This window comes from Equus asinus, chromosome 22, assembly GCF_041296235.1.
Source record: "Equus asinus isolate D_3611 breed Donkey chromosome 22, EquAss-T2T_v2, whole genome shotgun sequence".
Taxonomy (NCBI): domain Eukaryota; kingdom Metazoa; phylum Chordata; class Mammalia; order Perissodactyla; family Equidae; genus Equus; species Equus asinus.
Genome location: NC_091811.1, coordinates 27,529,744 through 27,550,322, shown reverse-complemented (window position 1 = coordinate 27,550,322; position 20,579 = coordinate 27,529,744). Strand labels below are relative to the sequence as shown.

General features: G+C 41.0%; 1 protein-coding gene across 2 annotated transcripts in view; it reads right to left on the bottom strand.

Moving 5' to 3' along the window:
* The window catches only part of DERA (deoxyribose-phosphate aldolase), a 103,038-nt gene extending 83,359 nt beyond the window's left edge, over positions 1–19,679 (bottom strand). The window contains exon 1 of one of the 2 annotated variants that reach the window (XM_014834249.3): positions 19,114–19,679. In XM_014834249.3, the coding sequence (XP_014689735.1) occupies positions 19,114–19,144 (31 nt within the window). In that variant the 5' untranslated portion in view covers positions 19,145–19,679. The remainder of the gene's footprint in view (positions 1–19,113) is intronic. The other variant, XM_014834250.3, reaches the window with a different exon arrangement.
* Between the last annotated feature and the right edge of the window lie 900 nt (positions 19,680–20,579).

Sequence of the window (20,579 nt, the reverse complement as noted above, 5' to 3'; positions counted from 1 at the left end):
GTATTAGTTAACGTAATTAAACAGCAACAGAAGTTCTCCCTTCATTCTACAAAGTGCCTTTGATATTATATTCCCGGTGCTATTTTTTTGATTATGTGGACCATTTTAACAAACTGACACCTTCCTTGCTCCACTTCCCCAAATAGGACTGACACATCTACTCAAATAAATGTATAAGCCCTAGCCTAGAATACTATTCCCTCCATTCTCCCCCGGCTAGACCCCTCTCATCCATCCTTCAGGTATCAGTTTAAACCTTCTTTATGAAGCTTTCCCTGATGCCCAATAGACAGTAGGTGTCCCTGCTAATGTGCTCCCTCAACACCCTGTACTACTTCTGCTGTCAAGATAATCATAGAAAAAAATAGAAGGAATAAGTCAAAGTCAATATGCAGTGCTCCTACCAGCTTCCCTCCCCTACTCTACTCTGAGTCAGGCTTATGTTCCCCCAGGCAAAAGAGTGGAGGATTCATCTCTGCAGAAAGCAACCAGGCCAAGAAAAAAGACCCACAGTTACTGATTAACTGGGAGTCTTTCAATGAAATGGCCCATCGAAATGATCTTATGCTTGATAAGCCCCATCCATGCCCAGAAATCTTCTAAAGAGCTTTTTACTGCTAAAAAGTTTGGAGGAAGTCCACAAGACAACCCCAACTTCTGACAGCAATAACAAGTTTGGGAGGGTATTCCCATGACCACGGTCAGTTTCAATAATTTACTAGGACTTACAAAACTCACTGAAAGCTAGAGCTGTTATACTCACAGTTATGGTTTATCACAGCAAAAGGATACAGAATAAAATCAGCCAAGGGAAGAGACATATGAGGCAAAGTCCAGGAGAATTCCAAACACAGAGCTTCCAGTTGTCCTCTGTCAGTGGAGCAATGGACACTGTTAACTATTCCTGGTAGGGATGTGATACAATATGCACAGAGTACCGCCAACCAAGGAAGCTCCCTAAGGCTTGATGTCCAGAGTTTTTTCTGGGGCTTGGTCACAAAGACATGGCTAACCCCCAAGTGGCTGACCTCAGTCTCCAGCCCCACTAGACTTCCAGCTGGTACCCATGATCCAAAGCATTCACCATGAACCACACTGTTTTAACTATCTAGTGAGGCCCAAAGCCCCCAGGTAAACAAAGACACTCTTACCAGGCAGGAGATTCGAAGGGCTTAGAGACTACCTCCCAGGAGCCGAGGGCAAGAGCTGGACCTCTCTCTGGGCAAGGCTAAATTCTATACTATACAAGCATATACCATGTTTTCTAAACTAATACGTACAGAGTCATAATAAAAATATGGAAAATTTATCTAACTAAAATTACATTACTACAATGAGAAGACGGAAGAGGGGATGTAGGAGAGGAAGGAGGGAGAGAAAGTACGAGAGCTAAATCTTTTATCTTCCATAGGAGAAAGTCAAGGAATAAAATTTAAAACTAAAAAATTAAGAAGAACAGTAAATGAATGTTATTTTAAAATATGGAGAGCACTACAAGAAGAAAAGGTTGCTTCTGAGGAGTGGGAATTATGGATGTAGCAGAGTGGGACAGGAATTTGCTGTATTAACTATTGTAGACATGTCTTTTTAAAGCATATATATACACATATTGTCAATAAAAATTAAAATACCATTTAAGAGAGGACTGAGCATTTTACAACTAATCAGGACGAATACCAGCAGGCCTTAAGCTGTACAATAAAAGGGCATGGGGGGTACTACTTACATTTCTTTGTTTTCTCAAAGGGATCTTCTCAAAAGATCAGCTGGCCAAAAAACTCAGTTAGGAGTCAGAGTTTGAACCTAACCTAGGATTGAACCTAAAAAGCCAACTTCACAGCAGTGTTTATAAACTTTTTGACACTTGTGAACTACTTTATTGTTCTAACAATTCTCCCAAGAGATTTGATGCCAGACATACACCCAACCTTAAGGGTCACTGATTATCTCCCAATAATTCTCTAAGTTCTATCCTGCTATTTCACTTCCTTCTATTTCAGAAGTGCCATTAGGAAGTTTATCATTATACTCCTAAAAGATGCAATGTCTCCTTTCTCATAGACCACTAGGACTTACATTATGACTGAAATCTCACTGATCCCAGAAATTTTGCTTTGTAAGGATAGGAGAAAATATCTGAGAGAGAAGAGACAAAAAGTCCTTCACAGTTTCTTTTACACTCTACTTGGCCTGTCCTTCACCTTTATGAAATGGACTCGTTCTACCAGTCTAAATCAAGTATTGGTTCTCCAGCCTCTGTCTATGCCTGTTACTGTGCCAGGTAAAGCAAGTTAGGGATCTACATGGGTTTATACATACTTAGCTCTGGAAACACATAAATACACACACACACACACACACACACACACACACACACTCTTACATACCAAAAAACGTTGTGGATTAATCCTTAAACTGACAATATGCTTCGAACACTGTCATCTAAAAATCAGTCCTCTTTCATGCTTTTCAAATTAACAGCTTAAATAAATTTGCTAATAGACAAAATGTCCCATATCACAAGACATTTCACTGCCAAGTAAAACCACGGTTTTACTACTATACACTCTCATAACAATACTCCATAAGACTTACTAAACCATATTTGGATTTCCAAATACACGTCTTTCAATTTAATGTACTCTGGGAAAACTTCTGATGGGAGTTTCTCCAAGCCCCTAAATGTGCCTGGTGTTCAGAAAGAATCATTAGACCTTAGAGAAATTCATCAAGGAGCTGGAAAACTTTGGCCCCCTGTTGGGTAAAGATCCAACGCTCAGTCCTTTGAGGAGATTTGATCAATTATTTTAAGAGCTGAGAGCTTCAGAGAAAATCTATTTAACTCTTCCCTCTCTATGAAAGACTTGGTGATGGAATTGCATAAATTAAAGTTTGCAAATGTCCCCAAATACCCTGTTATTTATTGAATTCATACCATACGTCAATAGAAAATATTATTCATAAAGCTGCTAGCTGTGCTGGATGTTGTGCTAGTCACACAAGTTAGAGTGTGCAAGGATACTTACATGCTTAAACACACGTGCACACAATTAATCCTGTCACAATATCAGAAACGCAATTTAAATGCTACAGAACAGAGCTAAAAATCATAATAAAAACTATTTCATTTAAATTTAAATAAGTACGTTAAGCTCCAGAAAAAAAAGAATAAATATGTGAATGAAACCTAAAGGTTATATAAAATCTGTACTTATTTTTCCTGAAACCAATTACCCCATTACCATGGTCAATGTCCTCGGCTCTCACCACACACCGTCCCACTTAAATCTCATTTCAGGAAAACTCTATTATTGGTCATTTGTACTTTACTCATGAATTTAAGGTAATATATTACCCCTCCCAGGAACATTTACTTTTAAATTTTACCTTTAAAGTAAGATACAGTAAATTATGAATGACATTTTATGAAGGATATTGTGTTAAGAACTTATTTCCTAAAGTTTGTGAGTTCATATTATTCCTGATACTTAATCTTTTAGGCAAGTATTTTTTAAATGACCTACTGAGAATCACAATTTTTAATTAAAATTTTTATATTTGAATATTAAAACCAATGTCTACTTTTACCCCAAAATACTGCCATTCTCAAGTAATAGCGTACGAGTACCTGTCTAGGATTTTTTATCTAAAATAGACATAGGGTGGCAACTAAGATTTATCAAATGAGAACTTACTCTATAATCTGGGTATTGATCAATTTTCAAAGACGCTGATCACACGAAAAAAAAAAGAAAGAAAAGGACACGACCTGGGATGGATAAGTTTACATCTGGGGGAAAAAATACCCCAGTGATAACTACCTTTTATCTATTTCCATATGAAGGAAAGCAAATCACTACGAAAGTATTGAGTACATGTCTAGTTTCAACTCCCACTGCATCCCAGTACACACTGGGGCTCCAACTGCGCAGGCCTTCTCCCTCACGACCTCAGCTATAGTCCACTCAGCAAATACCTTTGTTCACAATCAGTTATTCTTTCGCTTTAAGGTCAGAACTTTCCAACAGTCTTATTATATCTTGGGTAAAAGGAAAGGTAAATAACTCTCACTGCGGCTCACTACATTCCAGGCACCATGCCACTTGCTCTATATGTAATACCTCATTTAATCCTCACGATTACTCTGTGATGTAGTTTTTATTCACTACATTTCTAGGTGTGAAAACTCAAAAAGCATAAGTAGAAGAATCAAGGTTTGAATCCCAGGCAGTCTGACTTCAAAGTTCAATTTCCTTTCAAAAAAGCTTTACTTAATTAAATAGGTAACCATCTCAACACATATATTTATTAACAGAAAGTTTTAATCTGGGTAGTCTAGAACTACATAACCAAATTCTCAAACTGGGACAAGAGATCATCCTTTGAAACCAAAGCGAACTAGTTTTGAAAGAAAGATGAAAATAAGAAACATTTATTGTGCAGCTACTTTATGCATTACACATGCCTTCCATCACCTTCATACGACCCTTTGATTTCCAGAAAATATCAAATGCTTTGCAGGTCCCTACTTTCCACAGGCTCCCCAGAAATGCCTTTATCTGTGTTTAAATATATATTTAAACAAACACAGAAGGAGCTTGGAATGTAGGTGTACCCCTTAAACAGCAGGGTCTAACATGTTCTAAAATACCCTGACTGCAAGCAGACAGGGTTTGAGTTGATATTGTCTCCTAAAACAAACAAACAAACCCCCGCTACATTACGGAGCACAATGGTTGCCAACACTGTCTGGGAATATCTGTTCAAGACTGAATTAGAGTGGAAATCACCACCTGCTGGGTGTTGATTCCAAACACCGCTTCCCACAGCACCTGATCTCCTGCGATTTCTCCTCAGGAAGAAGTTCTTTTGTGCCATGGGTTTTGACAAGGTGGCTGGTTTTCCCAGTGCTTTCAGATGCTCTGTGACAAGTCATCAAAAACTTTAAAGCACCACCACCCCTTCTTCTAAAAAGAAGTCATTAGATGTGCCAACTCAGAGGTTCTTCTGAGTTAGCTCGACAACAACTCCGCGGCCTCATTCTTCTGGAAGCATTCCCCCTTGTGGTGCACCACAGGAACACAGGCTTCCCACAGTCTGCCGCACCGGGCCAGGTGAACCTGAAGCAGCTGTGGAAGTCACGTGACTGAGTCAGCTTTCTAAAGGAGCTGGGTCTGGTCCAATTTTCAGAGAGAAGGCAACTCCTGTCTTCAGGGTAGGATTTAACAGCTACAGATCGAGAAGGGTGAGGACTTATTTAAGATCAACTATACAAGACAGAGTGGACAGAAGTCAAAAGGGGAAGATTTCAAGAATAGCAAGAAGGCTCTCCGCAAAAATATTCCCTATGGTTAAATATTTCAAATTGCACAATTAAAGTGCCATTCCTTGGTACTTATGAAAGTTACTGTTCCCAGGATAAAGGAGCTCTTTACACCATCAATCTCTCACATTAACATGTAGGAAGTGAATTTTCTGTTCTTCTCCCAGACAGCATTTAAACAAGAGGAAAGGCACCCTCAAAGGGGTGGGGAAAGTGTGCAGCAAGAGGCTGGTGCATCCAGAGGCAAAATTCCCCATCTCATAAAGCGTACCCCTGACATCAGCTGACTCCCAATCACTCAGGGCTTAATGATCCAAACAGGTTGATCTAGGCCCCTGGTCTTTTCCTGTTCTTATCGCTTGCCCATGGCATATATACCATATATTCCAAAATGCAAATATATACAGTTTAAAATAATAATTTTTATTTTATTTTATTTATTTTTTGAGGAAGATTAGCCCTGAGCTAGCTACTGCCAATCCTCCTCTTTTTGCTGAGGAAGACTGGACCTGAGCTAACATCCGTACCCATCTTCCTCTACTTTCTATGTGAGATGCCTGCCACAGCATGGCTTGACAATTGGTGTGTAGGTCCACACCCAAGATCCGAACCAGCAAACCCCAGGCCACTGAAGCAGAACATGTGAACTTAACCACTGCTCCACTGGCCCAGCCTATAATTTTTATTTTAAAATCCCTATAAGAGGAATAATGAACAAGAAATTTAAAAATCATTAATACAAATAAGACTTGGAGATTATCTACAGATTTCCTATCTACCTTCATTTTGGGTTTCCAATTAAGACAGGTAATTAGCAGTTGGTCCTATATGGAATGTGAGGTTATATGAATAATAAAAATGTAAGTTTGTAAAGAGGCAGTGTAGTTTTCAGATTAAGCACAGTCTCTCGAGTCGCACAGACCAGGGCTGAGCCCCAAGTCAACACCCCCTTGCTAGCTGTATGACCACAGGCAAGATGCCTCATCTCTCAAAATTCAGCCCCCCCACCTGTAAAATCAGGATAAAAACAGTTTTGACTACATAACGTTGTCAGGAGGAGTGAAGTACAAGCTAATGCATGTACTGTGCACAATACCTTGCATACTGTAGAGATTCAATAAATATTAACTTTTATTACAATATTCGCATTACCATCTTCATGAAGAGAAGAGTATCTCCCTTAAAAATTTTTTAAGTAAATCAATCTTAATTTTGTTAGCATGGTAACAATCAAGTAGTTTGTAACAATATAATGCTTTTATAGAGAAATATATCAAAGTAGGAGGGATAAAATGGCATGATGTCACTTTGGATTTACTTTAGAAGACTACAGTTAAAAGGAGGGCTAGCAAAGCAAGGGACATATTTGATAACTGCTGAAGCTGGGGACCAGGAACATCGTAGTAATCTCTCAACTTCTGTGAGTGTTTCAAAACCTCCATAATTAAAAGGTTAAAAAGAATCAACTGGCCTAACAATATATATTTATTAAGAACCCTCCAGGAGCCCACTACAGTGCCATGAGATAACAGTCAACCATTGTTCAAAAAACAAAAGCCAAGGAGGCATTAAATCTGACCTTTCTGGCATATTGACAAGAACCAAAAAATAAGAAAGAAAAGGGGATTTTGAGATTTTACAGCATCACAGATGCATTTGTGCACATGACTCATCACAAGGGCCCCAGCAGTCTTTCTCAACCAGGGTTCCTCATCTGAACCAGAGAGCAAAAGAAGACTTGAACAACTATTTTCTCATTCCTCCCAATGGAGAACTAGTCTGCTTCCAGACACATGAGAGAGAAACTCACTCATTGTATATAATGGATGCTTAGGGCCTTAAGGCTGAATTCCCTCTCTCGCAGAGCCCCAAATGTGGGGAAGGCAGCGCTACAAGCTCCACTCAGAACCCTCTGGCTCTTAGTTGACTCACAATTCTAGCAACCTCGATTCTCTTGTTTCTAGCCTCGTGCATATTCGAAACAGCACATCAGAAGGTGGGGATCTCAATAGCAGAAGAGTGACATCCTAATCACAGAAGAGGAATCAAAAACTGTATTCAAAACACACTCAGTGAACCAGCAAAGCAGAGCGGCCCACTTCATTAGAGGAAAGTGGCTCTAAAAGCCTCAGGAGTCCATTTATATCTTTTATTACTAAAAGTTAATATTTATTGAGTACTTATGATACTGAGTGCTTACAGGGAGTCATATGTCTGTAACAACGATCCTCCAAGTCACCAAAAACAATTAAACTCTACCCTACTGACTCAACCTCAGACAGGAACTAAGAGTTCTACTTCTCCGGGGGAAGAGACTGGGCAATTTTAACTTCCTTCTCTGTATTTAAGAGTTTTTAAAAATTTCTATGATGGCCACGCATTACTTTTATAATTAGGCAAAAATATTTTCTTAAAGGTACTTAATTTTAAGAACATTTCATCCCAAACGGCGTAAGTTTAAACCTTTTTTTCAGACTTAAGACAGTAAAACCTTCACACTGATTCATTCTCCAGTTTGCAGATAGGTACGCCTCTCACGCAGCAGTGATCGTCCTTCGTGTTAAGGAACATGTAATCAAAATGATAAGAAGAAAACTTACAGAGAATAAAAACCAAAATAATGAAGTGTTTAAAGGCATCTGCTAAACTGAGGAAGAAGAGAAGGTTTCATGAGAGTGGAGGGCTTTCAGCTTGACCTCCGAGGGCGGTGGGGGCAGTTGGGGATGATGTAGCAGGAACGGGCTGAATGACCCAGAAGCCTCAAAGAGAGAGAGCAAAACATCTGGGCCTGGCACGCCAAGCAGTAAAAAGCCACTGTAAGTTCCTGGAAAAGGCAGTAATGCTTCTTTATTCCTTCATTTAACAAACTAATAAAAACAACCACATACATCATGAAAAGTACTGCTGTAAGTGATATGAGGGATACAGAGACCTAACAAACACAGATCCTGCCCTCAAGCAGCTTATTAATAAAGCATCACGACGGCACACAAACACAAGACTGGCAGCGGTAGGTCCCATAAGAGAAGGCAAAGAACCTCAGGAGGTGAGTGGTGAACAGTCTGGCAGAGGAGACGACGTAAGCTTTCCCAGAGTGGGTGAAACAATGAAAGTCATACTTTCAGGCCAGAGGCCAGAGGTAGAGAAATCAGCTACATATGAGGACACTATTGTGATTTAGGCATGTGACAGAAGGAGCCAAGGGTAGGAACAGAAGAAAAGAGGAGGAGGTGAATCCACAAGATATTTTTTACAGAAGAAACAGTAAGACCATAATACTCTGCCATAGAAAGAATGAATACAAAATAAAGGCTCTGCTTACATAAAGATTTATGAAGTCAAGATGTACATTCATAAAATATCTAGAGAGAGAGAAAATATATAATAATGTGTTTGATCATGTTCAGTCATCTCAGAAAGGGGGGAAATGTACATTGACCACTGGAACTTAGAGCCTTGAAAGTCAGAGGACTGTGATGGCCAAAGAAGGAAGGAGAAGGTATGAATCCCAAGCACAGGGACCATCACAGACCAACAATTCCACAGAATGGTAATGATAAGTAATGATCAGAAGACAAAGCAGTTCAGAACTAAAAGGATTCTCAGAGATCACACGTCTGTTTTTTGTTTTATTTTTCAAATAGACTTCACTTTTTAGAGAAGTTTTAGGTTCCTAAAAAAATTGAGAGGAAGGTACAGAGATTTCCCATATAAACCCTGCCCCCTCACACGCATAGCCTCCCCCATTATCAGCATCCCCCACCAGAGGGGTACATTTGTTACAACAGATGAACCTACACTGTCATGCATCTGTTTCACAGATATGGAAAGTACAAGCCAGTGCAGTGAAGTCCCCTACCCAAGGTCACATGGCCAGATGCTATCAGGGCTAGGACCAGAATGCCTGGGTCCCAATCCTGTATCGTTCCCAGATAAACCACAATGCATTGAGTGAAGCATACATGGCCAAGTACAGATTCCCTGACACTCACTCCATAGGATGCCTAATTTCAATTTGATCTGTAAAAGTACTCTTGTCAAGCACCAAAACACTTAACTTTCTTTAGGATGTAGAGAGAACTCTGCTTTTCTCTGAGACATCTTCAGTCTCAGCCTACTAGACCAATACCTACTGTCTGGACTCTACATGCTAATTACCATGTCCCACAGCTTCCCTATATTATGTAGTAACTAATGTAAAACTTCAACCAGTGAGACAGAGTATTCCTCTGCAGACTGAAATTGTAACTATTTTCTTCGTAGAGCGAGATCCATGGAGGTGTTTTCACTGATAAAAACCCATATTCCATCTTTGCCTAGCTCAAGAGATTTCCCACAGTATTTTTAAATGATTATCCAAAGGTTAACAATAAATACCACGTTGGCTGGCTCATCACTGGAAACAGCGCAACTCCATATCCTAATGAGGAGCAAAGTTTGCTTTCCTTGAGAAGAGTAAAGCGTTGTGCTTTCCCAGTGATGTTCTAAAGTTCAATGAAGGCAAGTTTCTCAGGGGCAGGGCCACCCAACTTCTACTGCTCTTGTCTCTTTCACAAAGACATGGAGAGTGCTGAGGACACAGCAGGTACTCTGCATCTATGTGTTGAATGGAAGAGTGTGGGAGTATAACAACAACTGCCGCCTGAAGAACCAAAATCTTAAAAAAAAGGAAAATAAATTCCGCTTATAAACATAGAGGACTAAAATAAGTTTCTTATTTCTTCTCTGGAAAATTATTAGAAGCATTTAAGTTTCACCCTTCATACTGAAGGAAAAAAATAATTTCTCTCAAAACACCACCACAGACAGAGCTTGAGCTATTTCACCAGATTGTCACAACCCACCTTCCTCTCTGAGTCCACAATACAAACTTAATTAATACTCTCCAAGGAAACATGAATATGTTCTTTCCTCCACCAGAAAATTAACAAAATTACACTTTCTGGGAGACAATCTCACATCTTCAGGGTTTGGGAGAGCTTTAGGATTTGTCTCCTCCAGTCTCTGAGAGCATGGAAAAGACAAGCTCATGTCAATTCCGAAAAAAAAAACCATCATTAAGAGCCCTGTTTGAGTATATCTTTCCATTGGCAGTATTTGAATAAAAAACGCTCTTTTTCAGACACAATGCACTCTTCAGATATATGCATCTACATAACTGCTTTACCCTCCTGATTTTTCTGATATGTCTTTATACCCATTTTAACACATTTCTTCACTTATTTCAACCAGAAAATAAGTTTAATTTCTCCCCAAATTTGCTTCCAGAAATTTGCTAACCAAATATAAAAAATATGATATATAAAGATATTAATATAAAGGTAAAAGTGACACAGAAATGATTTGTCAAAAAATACTGGATAGTAATCGAACATTCTCTGAACCTCTAATTAATCTGGGTCACTCTACAGCTTCCTGCAGGGTTCTAATCTGCAGTGTTCATAAGAATACTCCGGGGAGGTGTGAAAATGCAGATTCCCGGGCTCCTCCCCTAATATGGCTAGTGCTACTGTGGGGCTCAGGAATCTGCATTTTTAATAAGTATCTCAAGCGATTCTGATTCAGGGCCACAACCCAGCTCCTAGAAAGCTAATTAATGGCAAGGGGAGTAATGCAATGTTGGCATAAATCAGCATAGGGACAGCCTGAGTTTCACTTCCAGGCCTGCCTCTAACCAGCCATGTGACCAAGGTTTAACTTCCCTAGGCCTCCGTTTGTTCGTCTGTACAGAACAGTGTTGGACAGATAGCTATGGTGCCTTCCTGCTATGAAACTGTGACACGTCCAAAAAAAAAAAAGGTAGCTATATAAATGTGGACGCTACAATTTTCCCAGAAAACAGTCTTTAAAATATTCTTAAGTAATGTTTATCCAAGGATCTCTACATCAGGAGACAAGAAATCTCTATACCTTAAATATGTCAGATACCTAGTTCAACGTCAAATGTTAGACATTTGAATGAAATCACACACTTGTACACACACATATATGCCTACTTTGTGGCGTAAGGCAGGAGTGTGTCCACTAGGTGTTCAGTTGAAAAGCTCACCTGAATCTGGATTATAAGAGCAGTTAATTTGCATAAAAATTTTTACCAGATATCAAAGACCACAATCTTGACATCATTAACCACATTCCAAAAGAAGCAAGGTACCAGTTAAGCGGCATCTTTTTAGGAAGTAATTATGAGAAGCTACTCTTCTCTCAGACGCTGCTTTAGGGGAGGAAGGGCTGACTGTACAAAGACAGTCAGAAGTTGCGGCTGGAGTGTCTCAGCATTTAAAAATCTGTAGAGTTTGCTGGAGCTGAGATGAAACATTTATCCTTCTCTTGCAACCACTTTGGTTTCTAGGGAACTGCCTGTTCCGGCGGAGGCAGGCTAGGAGAGCTACATCCAGAGACACACAGACAACACACACCAAAGTTAACTGGAAAATTTCAAAGTGCCTTTTTATGCCTTTAACTCAAAGATGAACACATTTCAAGGTGACCCAATCCTCAAGTGACAGGCAGTGTTTTAAAAGGGCCAGAGCTCTCCACTTAAACAATTTCTAGTGACATGTTTAAATCGCATCCTCAAGGGCTCTATCTGCTGTCTCATTTACTGGTCTTTCTTTCCTGGCAGAGGCGTCCCATTTTAAACGAGCACTTGAAGTTCGTCTTCCTTCCTAACAATTAAAATCCACAGGGCTTAGACGCTTAAAAAAAATTTTTTTTTTTTAACTTAGCAGGTACCATAGAGGACTTTTAATTATTTAATTAAACAACAAACCCAAATTACTACTTTACAGTTTTTCCTATTCATCATAACAGTATCAGAATAATAAAAGACAGCCTCATCACTCATGCTTCTCAGCAAACTGTAAAAGACTTCTAGGATAAAATCAAAGTTCACGTTCATAAAAGGATGCCCAATTTAAAATCTAAAAACGTACGTAATCATTATATTGACTCTGTGTATGTATTTCACACCCAGAATACAAAGGATTTTTCTTCTTTCTTCACTAAAATATTACTCCTAGTCATTATAGTAGAATGAGAAGATTACACTACAAATCTGAAAATTGGGTTCCTATAGCTAATGAAATACACCAGGCTGGTTTTACTCAGTTCCTTTGCAGAAACTACTCCCTAGCAAAAATAGCCTTTCCCGAAAAAGCTCCCCTGGACTGTCTGTGGAACCCTCCGTATCTCTCCAATCTGACCACTCCTCCATCCTCACTCTGATCTCACTGTCATCATTTACAGGCCTTCTCCCTTAGCTGACTGCGAGCTCCACGAGAGCAGAGACCAGGCTATGTTCACTCTGGTCTCCCAGCCGTTACCATGAGCAACAAGTAACAAGCGCCAGGAACACTGGGCACGCGACATCAGTTTCTTTAAATATATATATAGGGGGCCCGGCTGCATCGCTGAGTAGTTAAGTTCGTGCGCTCCGCTTCAGCGGCCCAGGATTTCGCCTGTTCAGATCCTGGGTGCAGACATGCCACTGCTCATCAAGCCATGCTGAGGCAGCGCCCCACATGCCACAACTAAAAGGACCCACAACTAAAAATACACAACTATGTACTGGGGAGCTTTGTGGAAAAAAAGGAAAAATAAAATCTTTAAAAAAATATATGTATATAGGTATAAATTTATAACATATAAAAATAAATTTAAAAAATTTATTCTGCTCCCCTTCCCCTTCCCTTGCTTAACAATTGTCCTAAATGGGAAGGGAAGTGGGAGGTTGAGCAAGGTAAATATTTGAGTCAGGTCAGGAGGGGGAGCCGGTGTAGCCCAGAGCGGCGTCTGGGAGCCCAAACAAGTGAGAGGGGCAGTCATGCACAGGGGGAGCCCAATTACAACATGGACTGTATCTGCATGAAGGGGCAGCCAGACATGAGAAGTCAAGACAAGCAGGGGAAGGAAGCTATCTACATGAAGGGGGGCCTGGCACAGATGCCACCGACCCCCTGGGGTATCAATGCAGGCAGCAGCCTGATGCAGGGTGTTGGAGCCCAAGTAGGACAAGGAAGGTGTCCAGCTTAGGGTGTCAGAGCCTGAGAAAGTCGAGAAGAATGTCTCCTGGGAGCGTGGTATGTACAGCTTAGCATGTGGAATGTTTCAAATATGGAAAGGGAAAAAACTGGAATAAATCCTGTAGTGTTGGACTGGAACTAGAAGTAACAGTGTGAACTTGTGGTTTTCCCTATACAGAGAGATGGAGATAGATGATAACCAGATTAATACAAAAGTAAGCATGTGTGGTACATACATTCTCCAGATCTGCCAAGTGAAGAGCTTGGGAACAGAAACACCCCAGTTACCATGAACATACCTACTGCCCAGATCTTGGCTTCTAAACACCATTATCTACTGAAAGGAATGCTCCCTGGAGAAATAGCTGACTCCAATACAGTGGCAGGGAAAGTATAAAATAAGCCTCGATACCTTGTTAAGCCAGAAAACACAAAAGTACTTAAAAAATGCGGCAAATCAAAATGAGAGAAGTCAGGCGGAAGGGGCTCCCATTAGCAAAATCTGAAACAATTTGAATATTAAGTAATAATAGTAATAATTATAACCCATTGGGAAAATAGGAAACCTCAAATACATACTAATATAAATAAACATAAATAAATTGGAAGTTTGCAGAGGAACAGGATACTTAAATAGTTTCAAAGCACCACCCTACAAAACACATAGTAATTACAAAGGTTAAAAAGTAACTTTACAGTGGTGAAAGCTGGCAGATACCACCTTAATCGAGTGATCAAAATGAACATCATTGATAATGAGACAAATCAAAATCATGCTACCTAATAGGATGCAATGAGAAGAACACAGCATCATTTCTGTGGTATTCCAGCCAAAGATGCGTAACCCAAATCCAACATCAAAAAAAACACTGCAAACACAAACCAAGGAAGAACATTCTACAAAATAACTGGCCTGTGTCCTGCAAAAGTGTGAAGGTCCCGGAAGTCAATGAAAGAATGAGCAATTATTCCACACTGAAGAAGCCTAAAGCGATTTGACAAACAAAGGCAACATGTGATTCTGAACTGCATCTTTTTGAAATAAAGGACATTATTTGGGGTCAGCCTGGTGATACTGTGGTTAAGTTTGTGCACTCTGCTTCAGCAGCCCGGGGTTTGCAGGTTCGACTCCCAGGCACTGATGCAGCACCACCCGTCAAGCCATGCTAGCACTGCTCCTCAAGCCATGCTGTGGCAGCATCCCACATAAAACAGAGGAAGATGGGCACAGATGTTAGCTCAGCGACACTCTTCCTCAAGCAAAAAGAGGAAAGCCGGCAACAGATGTTAATTCAGGGCAAATCTTCCTCACAAAAAATGACATTATTTGGACAACTGGCTAAACTTGAATGAAGTTCCTGGACTAGCTGGTAACAACGTATCAACTTAAACATTCTCATTTTGATGGCTGCAGTGCTGAGGCTGTTGAGGAAAATATCCTTGCACATAGGAAATGTTCAAATATCCAGGAGTGGTGATGCATCCATCATGTCAGTCAACAATTTTCCTCAAATGGTTCAGAGGAAAGTTCTTTCTACTGCACTTACAACTTTCCTAAAAGCTTGAGATAGTTTTAAAGTTTAAAAAGAGCAAAGTATAGCAAAAAAATTTTGTTATTCTGGTTTATGATCAATACTGATTGGGAGGATAATCCATCATTACCAATATTATAATTACATAAAAATAACTACTTTCATCTGGATTTGAATCTTACTGACGGTGAGACATTAAACAAGTTACTATGCCCTCAGAGCCTTAGTTTTCTCACCTCTGAAATGAGAATAATAATATCTACCACAAAGGATTACTGGAAGAATTAAGAGAGATAACATTTGTAAAAGTACCCCATTAAGCATAAAAAAATATACATATGTTAAGTATTAAGGAGAAAAAATATTGGATTCAGATATAAAATCCACACTATCTTAAAATATTGCACAAATCAATTTTACTGTCAAAATAAAATCTCAAGTTAACTTCACTTGGGAAATTCCCTGAAGAAATCTCAAAATTTTTTAAATCTATTCTTTCCTAATCTAAGCTACAGTCAAATTTTCACATGCTGGGCTGGTGCAGTGGCATAGTGGTTGGGTTCACAGGTTCACATCCTGGGCGCAGACGTACACACCACTCATCAAGCCATGCTGTGGCAGCATCCCACATACAAAACAGAGGAAGACTGGCAACAGATGTTAGCTCAGGGCCAATCCTCTCCACAAAAAAAAAAAAATTTCAGGGGGCCAGCCTGGTGGCACAGCAGTTAAGTTCACACATTCCGCTTCTTGGCGGCCCAGGGTCCACCAGTTCGGATCCTGGGTGCGGACATGGCACCACTTGGCACGCCATGCTGTGGTAGGTGTCCCACATATAAAGTAGAGGAAGATGGGCACAGATGTTAGCTCAGCGCCAGCCTTCCTCAGCAAAAAGAGGAGGACAGGCAGTAGTTAGCTCACAGCTAATCTTCCTAAAAAAAAAAAAAAAAAATTCACATGCCACTTAGTAAAGAATATGCTACCTTATGTTTTCTTTTTAAGCAGAGATTGACTTTTCTACCACAAAGACAAACTTTAATGCTTTTCTGTCTCACTAAAAAAAATAAATAAATAATAGAGATTCTTGAAAAGTGATTTAGATTATTTCTCACCTAAAATCTATACTCTTTAAACTATTGCATTGTTTATAACTAAAGAGATTCTAGTCCTCAGGAAACTATAAAAGAGAGGGTCCAGATTTAGAAATCCAAAAAACAAAAATAAAAGAAGACCAAAAAAAAGCCATCTCAAATCAACAAAACAAAATTATAAGAATTTTTCAGTATTTCTTTTCTTTCTTTCTTTCTTTTTACCTAAAGATCACACCAAGAGATGGGATTGGTTTCTAAACCCAGGAAGCCAATGTAAACCCAAAGACAGGAGTATAAGAGCTGGGATTTTACAAAAAGGCAAAAAACGGGCGGGGGGGGCGGGGGGCGGTGCTGGTTTCCTCTGATCTCTTGGCCATCACTCCCAGCTCCTGACCCCGCGACGCTCCGACTGAGGTACATGGGCACATCTACACGTAGGATTCCCAGAGGAAGGCTGGTTTTAACATTTCTTCTTCAGTAACATCTAAACCTACTCTCATAATCCACCAAAGTTTGGATATTTCCATTCTCCCTCAGGATAAGCTACATCTTCTCAGAAACCAATTGCAATGGTTAAAACGTGGTTATGGTAATTAAAAAAACCTTTCACATAGACATAGGCAAATCATTCCTAAAAGAGTCACAGTAAAATGATTCACCAGCTATCCACTTGTCTTTTCTTGCATAACAGACTGAGTGCCCTAGTTAGCACCAACAGACACAGCATAGTGGTTAAGCATGCGGCATCAGCACCAAACCACCTAGGTTTGAATTCTGGCTCTGCCACTTCAGCTCTGCCTAACGGGCATTTGGCAAGCTACTTACAACTCTCTGTACCTCAGTTTGCTCATCTGTAAAATGAGGATCATAACATCATCTTCTTCACAAGGCTGCTGTGAAGGCTACATGAGATGATTAAAAAAAGCATTTACAAGCCGGCCCTATGGTGTAGTGGTTAAGTTCGTGGAGTCCACTTTGGTGGCCCAGGGTTCACAGATTGATCCCTGGCACAGACCTATGCACTGCTCATCAAGCCATGCTGTGGCAGTGTCCCACATACAAAATAGAGGAAGACTGGTTAGCTCAGGGACAATCTTCCTCAGGCAAAAAGAGGAAGATTGACAATGGATTTTAGCTCAGGGCAAATCTTCCTCACCCAAAAAAAAACGCATTTAGCATAGTGGCTGGAATATCACTAGAGCTCTATGTTCACCATTACCATCATACCTAGCATCTAGGCACAGTGTCTAGCACATAACAGGTGAGAAATAATTACTGTGCAAGCATCTTGTACTTTGCCTAACTTTAAGATTAAATTCCTGAAACTTAAAAAAAAAAAAGATAACTTTGCAGTGGAAAATCACCGTCATCAAAATCAGCAGCATTCTCTACCAAAGTTAGGCCTTAGGACTGGCAGAAATGAGCTCCCTACTTCCCTGATTCTTATCGAGATTCTCAAAGGGAAAATAAAAATTATAATGCAAGATGGTCAGAACACTCAGTTATCATGACCCACTTAAGGGGCAGCTTGGGTACATCTAATTTCTTAACTAGACAAAAATAAATGGAAAATAACTGCATATCACATTTGCAATTATTTTAATTGTAGCTTTGGCATGATGCCCAGTTTCTGAACCAGACCTGGCTCTCTGAAAGCAAGGACTACCCTTGTCCGTCTCATATCCCAGAGCCCAGGGTAATACTACCCAGTATAACAACGGTATTCAGCAACTACTTGTTGAATGAATAAGTGCTCTTCATAAAAAACAAAATCGCATGAAGTTTCTTCATTGAACAACTAGCTAAAGCTGATCTCTTTTATCCATGTTTAAAACAAACAAACTCCTCAGTAATCATGGTCCCTGATGATTCCGACTGTGGACATATGCCTAAAACAATCTCTTGTTAACACAACACGGAACCCTACAGAACTGTCCCCAAACCTCCCCAATTAAAAATCAGTAGTCAAGTACTTTTTTCTGTTGTTTTTCAGATATCTTTGATATTTTCCTTTTTGTACACAAGTGTCTACAGATATACAGACATAGAGAAGGGAGATCCTTAGAAGTTACTTTATACAATACCCCACGTTACAGGTGCCTCCAAAGAAAATCACATTTGAAAGGAAGCCACACTGTCAACATCCTTTATAAGCCTCTTGAGATATCTTTAAAGACAGCAGTAATGAAACTGAATTTTAAGGATACTCAGAAAAGAGGAAGATAGATGTCCCAGTTGCCCAAGCAAGGAGTAGGTCTAAATCCATTCCTTCATTCAACAGACACGATTGAGGGTCTGCTATGTGTCACTCTACTCTAGGCGCCTGAGACACATCGTGAACAAAAGAAAGATCTTCAATCTAGGGAACATTCCTTTATTACTAAAGTCCACATTCCAGAGACAGAACTAGAGTTTAAAAACATAAACTTGCTCAAAGGCAGTGACTAAAAGGGAACCAATTTGGGAGGGGGTTGGAGCAATCAACTGTCTTTATAAACACATCCTCTTACCATTCAGCAAAAGTTCTGGAACACCTCTTGAAGTCTAGACTTTAATTAAAACAATCACGTTTAAAGAAAAAACGTACCTATACGTGTTACGTATAATTTACGGCTAGTATTCTCAAAATTAGCCCCCCAAACAGAATTCTATATAATACTATTATTTCCTAACACATAAAATCATACACCATTTACCATAAATTATGTAGTACGGACACCTGACAAGTGTTCCGCCAGCACGACCACTTTGGGGATACATCTGCGTTAAAAACTATCTATAGAAATCCACCATTCAATCGCACAGGGTCTGTTAAGAGTGGGTAAGGAAGGTTTTTATCTGGTTTGATTTATTTGGGGTCTTTTGGGTTGGTTTTTGTTCTTTGCAACCAGGGAGCTAGAAGAGGAACGCGTGCGTTAGAAGACGAGAGTGGGATCCTCTCCGCTTCCCTTGGCTTTAAGCCGAGGGCCCGGGGGCGCGCGGGCGGCGGGGTCACGCGCCGAGGAGGGAGCCTCCGGCCTCCGCTTAGGGCGGCGGCGGCCCGGCGGCCCTGGCCGCGCGGCGAGCACCCCGGGGCCCCAGGCCAGGCCAGCGGCGGTGGCCGGCGCGCGGCGATGGGCAGGGGCGCGGCCCGCGGTCCTTACCGAGCTCGGTGCCCAGGTTGTGCGCCGCCATGGCGCGGTCCCCGGCGCCCGCCCTTCCTCCTTCCTGGCCGCCGCGGCCCCGGCGTGCTCGCCCCGCCCCGGCCCGCTGGGGGCGGAGCCAGGCCCGCGGCCCTGCGAGGATGCTCTCGGTGCTCCCGGCGAGGCGCGGACGTCGAGCACCAGCTGCAAAACCCGTCTTACAATCCTTGAGTTGCCGGCTGCGCCGAATAGAAACTTTTAGAAACTTTGAACTGTAAGATTGCGTCACCAGAGGGGAGGGGACCCCTCTCCATGACTGGGTGCAGAGCACTGCAGCCCCACCCCCAAAATGGCAGCAGGGATCCCTCAGCCTTGGAAAGGAGGTCAAGGAGCAAACCAGGCCCCCGAGCGCACTGTTACTTCTAATCTGGACTTCGTGACCAGAAGGAGCGCCAGGACCTGAGACACGAAGGGACCTAGGAGAGAGAAGACCTGGTTTCTTAGCCCAGCTCTGACAGTAATTCAGTGTAACACTGGCACAACTGCCTTTCTCAGCTTCATTTTCCTCATCTGGAAGAAACGGCCTCAGCAATATTGTGGAGCTCTAAAACCCTGATTCTGTGATACCAAGATTTTTTTCAGCCTGACTTTTCTGTAACTAGGAGGTTAAAATCGTCTGGAGTCACTCAACATAGGCTACCAGTCAACTAACTTATCTGTACCCACAATGAGACCCCACCACTCTGCTGAAAGAAAGAAAACTCTCCAGTTAACTTGTCTCCAGTGAGCCAGTTACTGTGCTAGGCGCTGTCAGATGTATGAGAGCATGTGAGTCTCAGAACAGTCCCTCCAGGTATACCTTACATCTCCGTTGCTACGCCTACAGACACCAAAGTTGGGAGAGGAATCCGGGTATAGTAGAAATTGTGTAGGCTCCCAATGCGTTGAACTCTTCCTTAATCTACCAGCAATTCCACTTAATAACCAGGTGGTTCTAGGAATGTTACTTATTGTCTACTTATCTGTAAAGTGGGCTGATCAAAATATATTTGCCTCACGAAGTTGTGTTATGTGTGTAGAGCCCCTAGGACATGTCATGGCAGACAGAAGGTGCTCAACAAATGGAAGCTCTTATTGTCAGGTTCACACAGCAATTTTGAGGCTAAACAGGAAAAGTAATGCTAGTCTCATTCCTCTACACTGAGCCACCTCTTAGCCTCATCAACACGTAGCTATTGCTGAATATTTTGGATGTGTCTAGATCCTATTCATACATAGACAGTCGACCCTCGCTATCTGCAAGGGCATTGGTTCCCAGACCACCCCCCCTACCAACACCATCAAAATCTGTGGATGCTCAAGTCCCTTACACTATAAAATGGTGTGATATTCACATATAACCCACCCACATCCTCCTGTATACTTGAAGTCATCTCTAGGTTACTTATAATAGCCAATACAATTTAAATGCTATGTAAATAGTTATA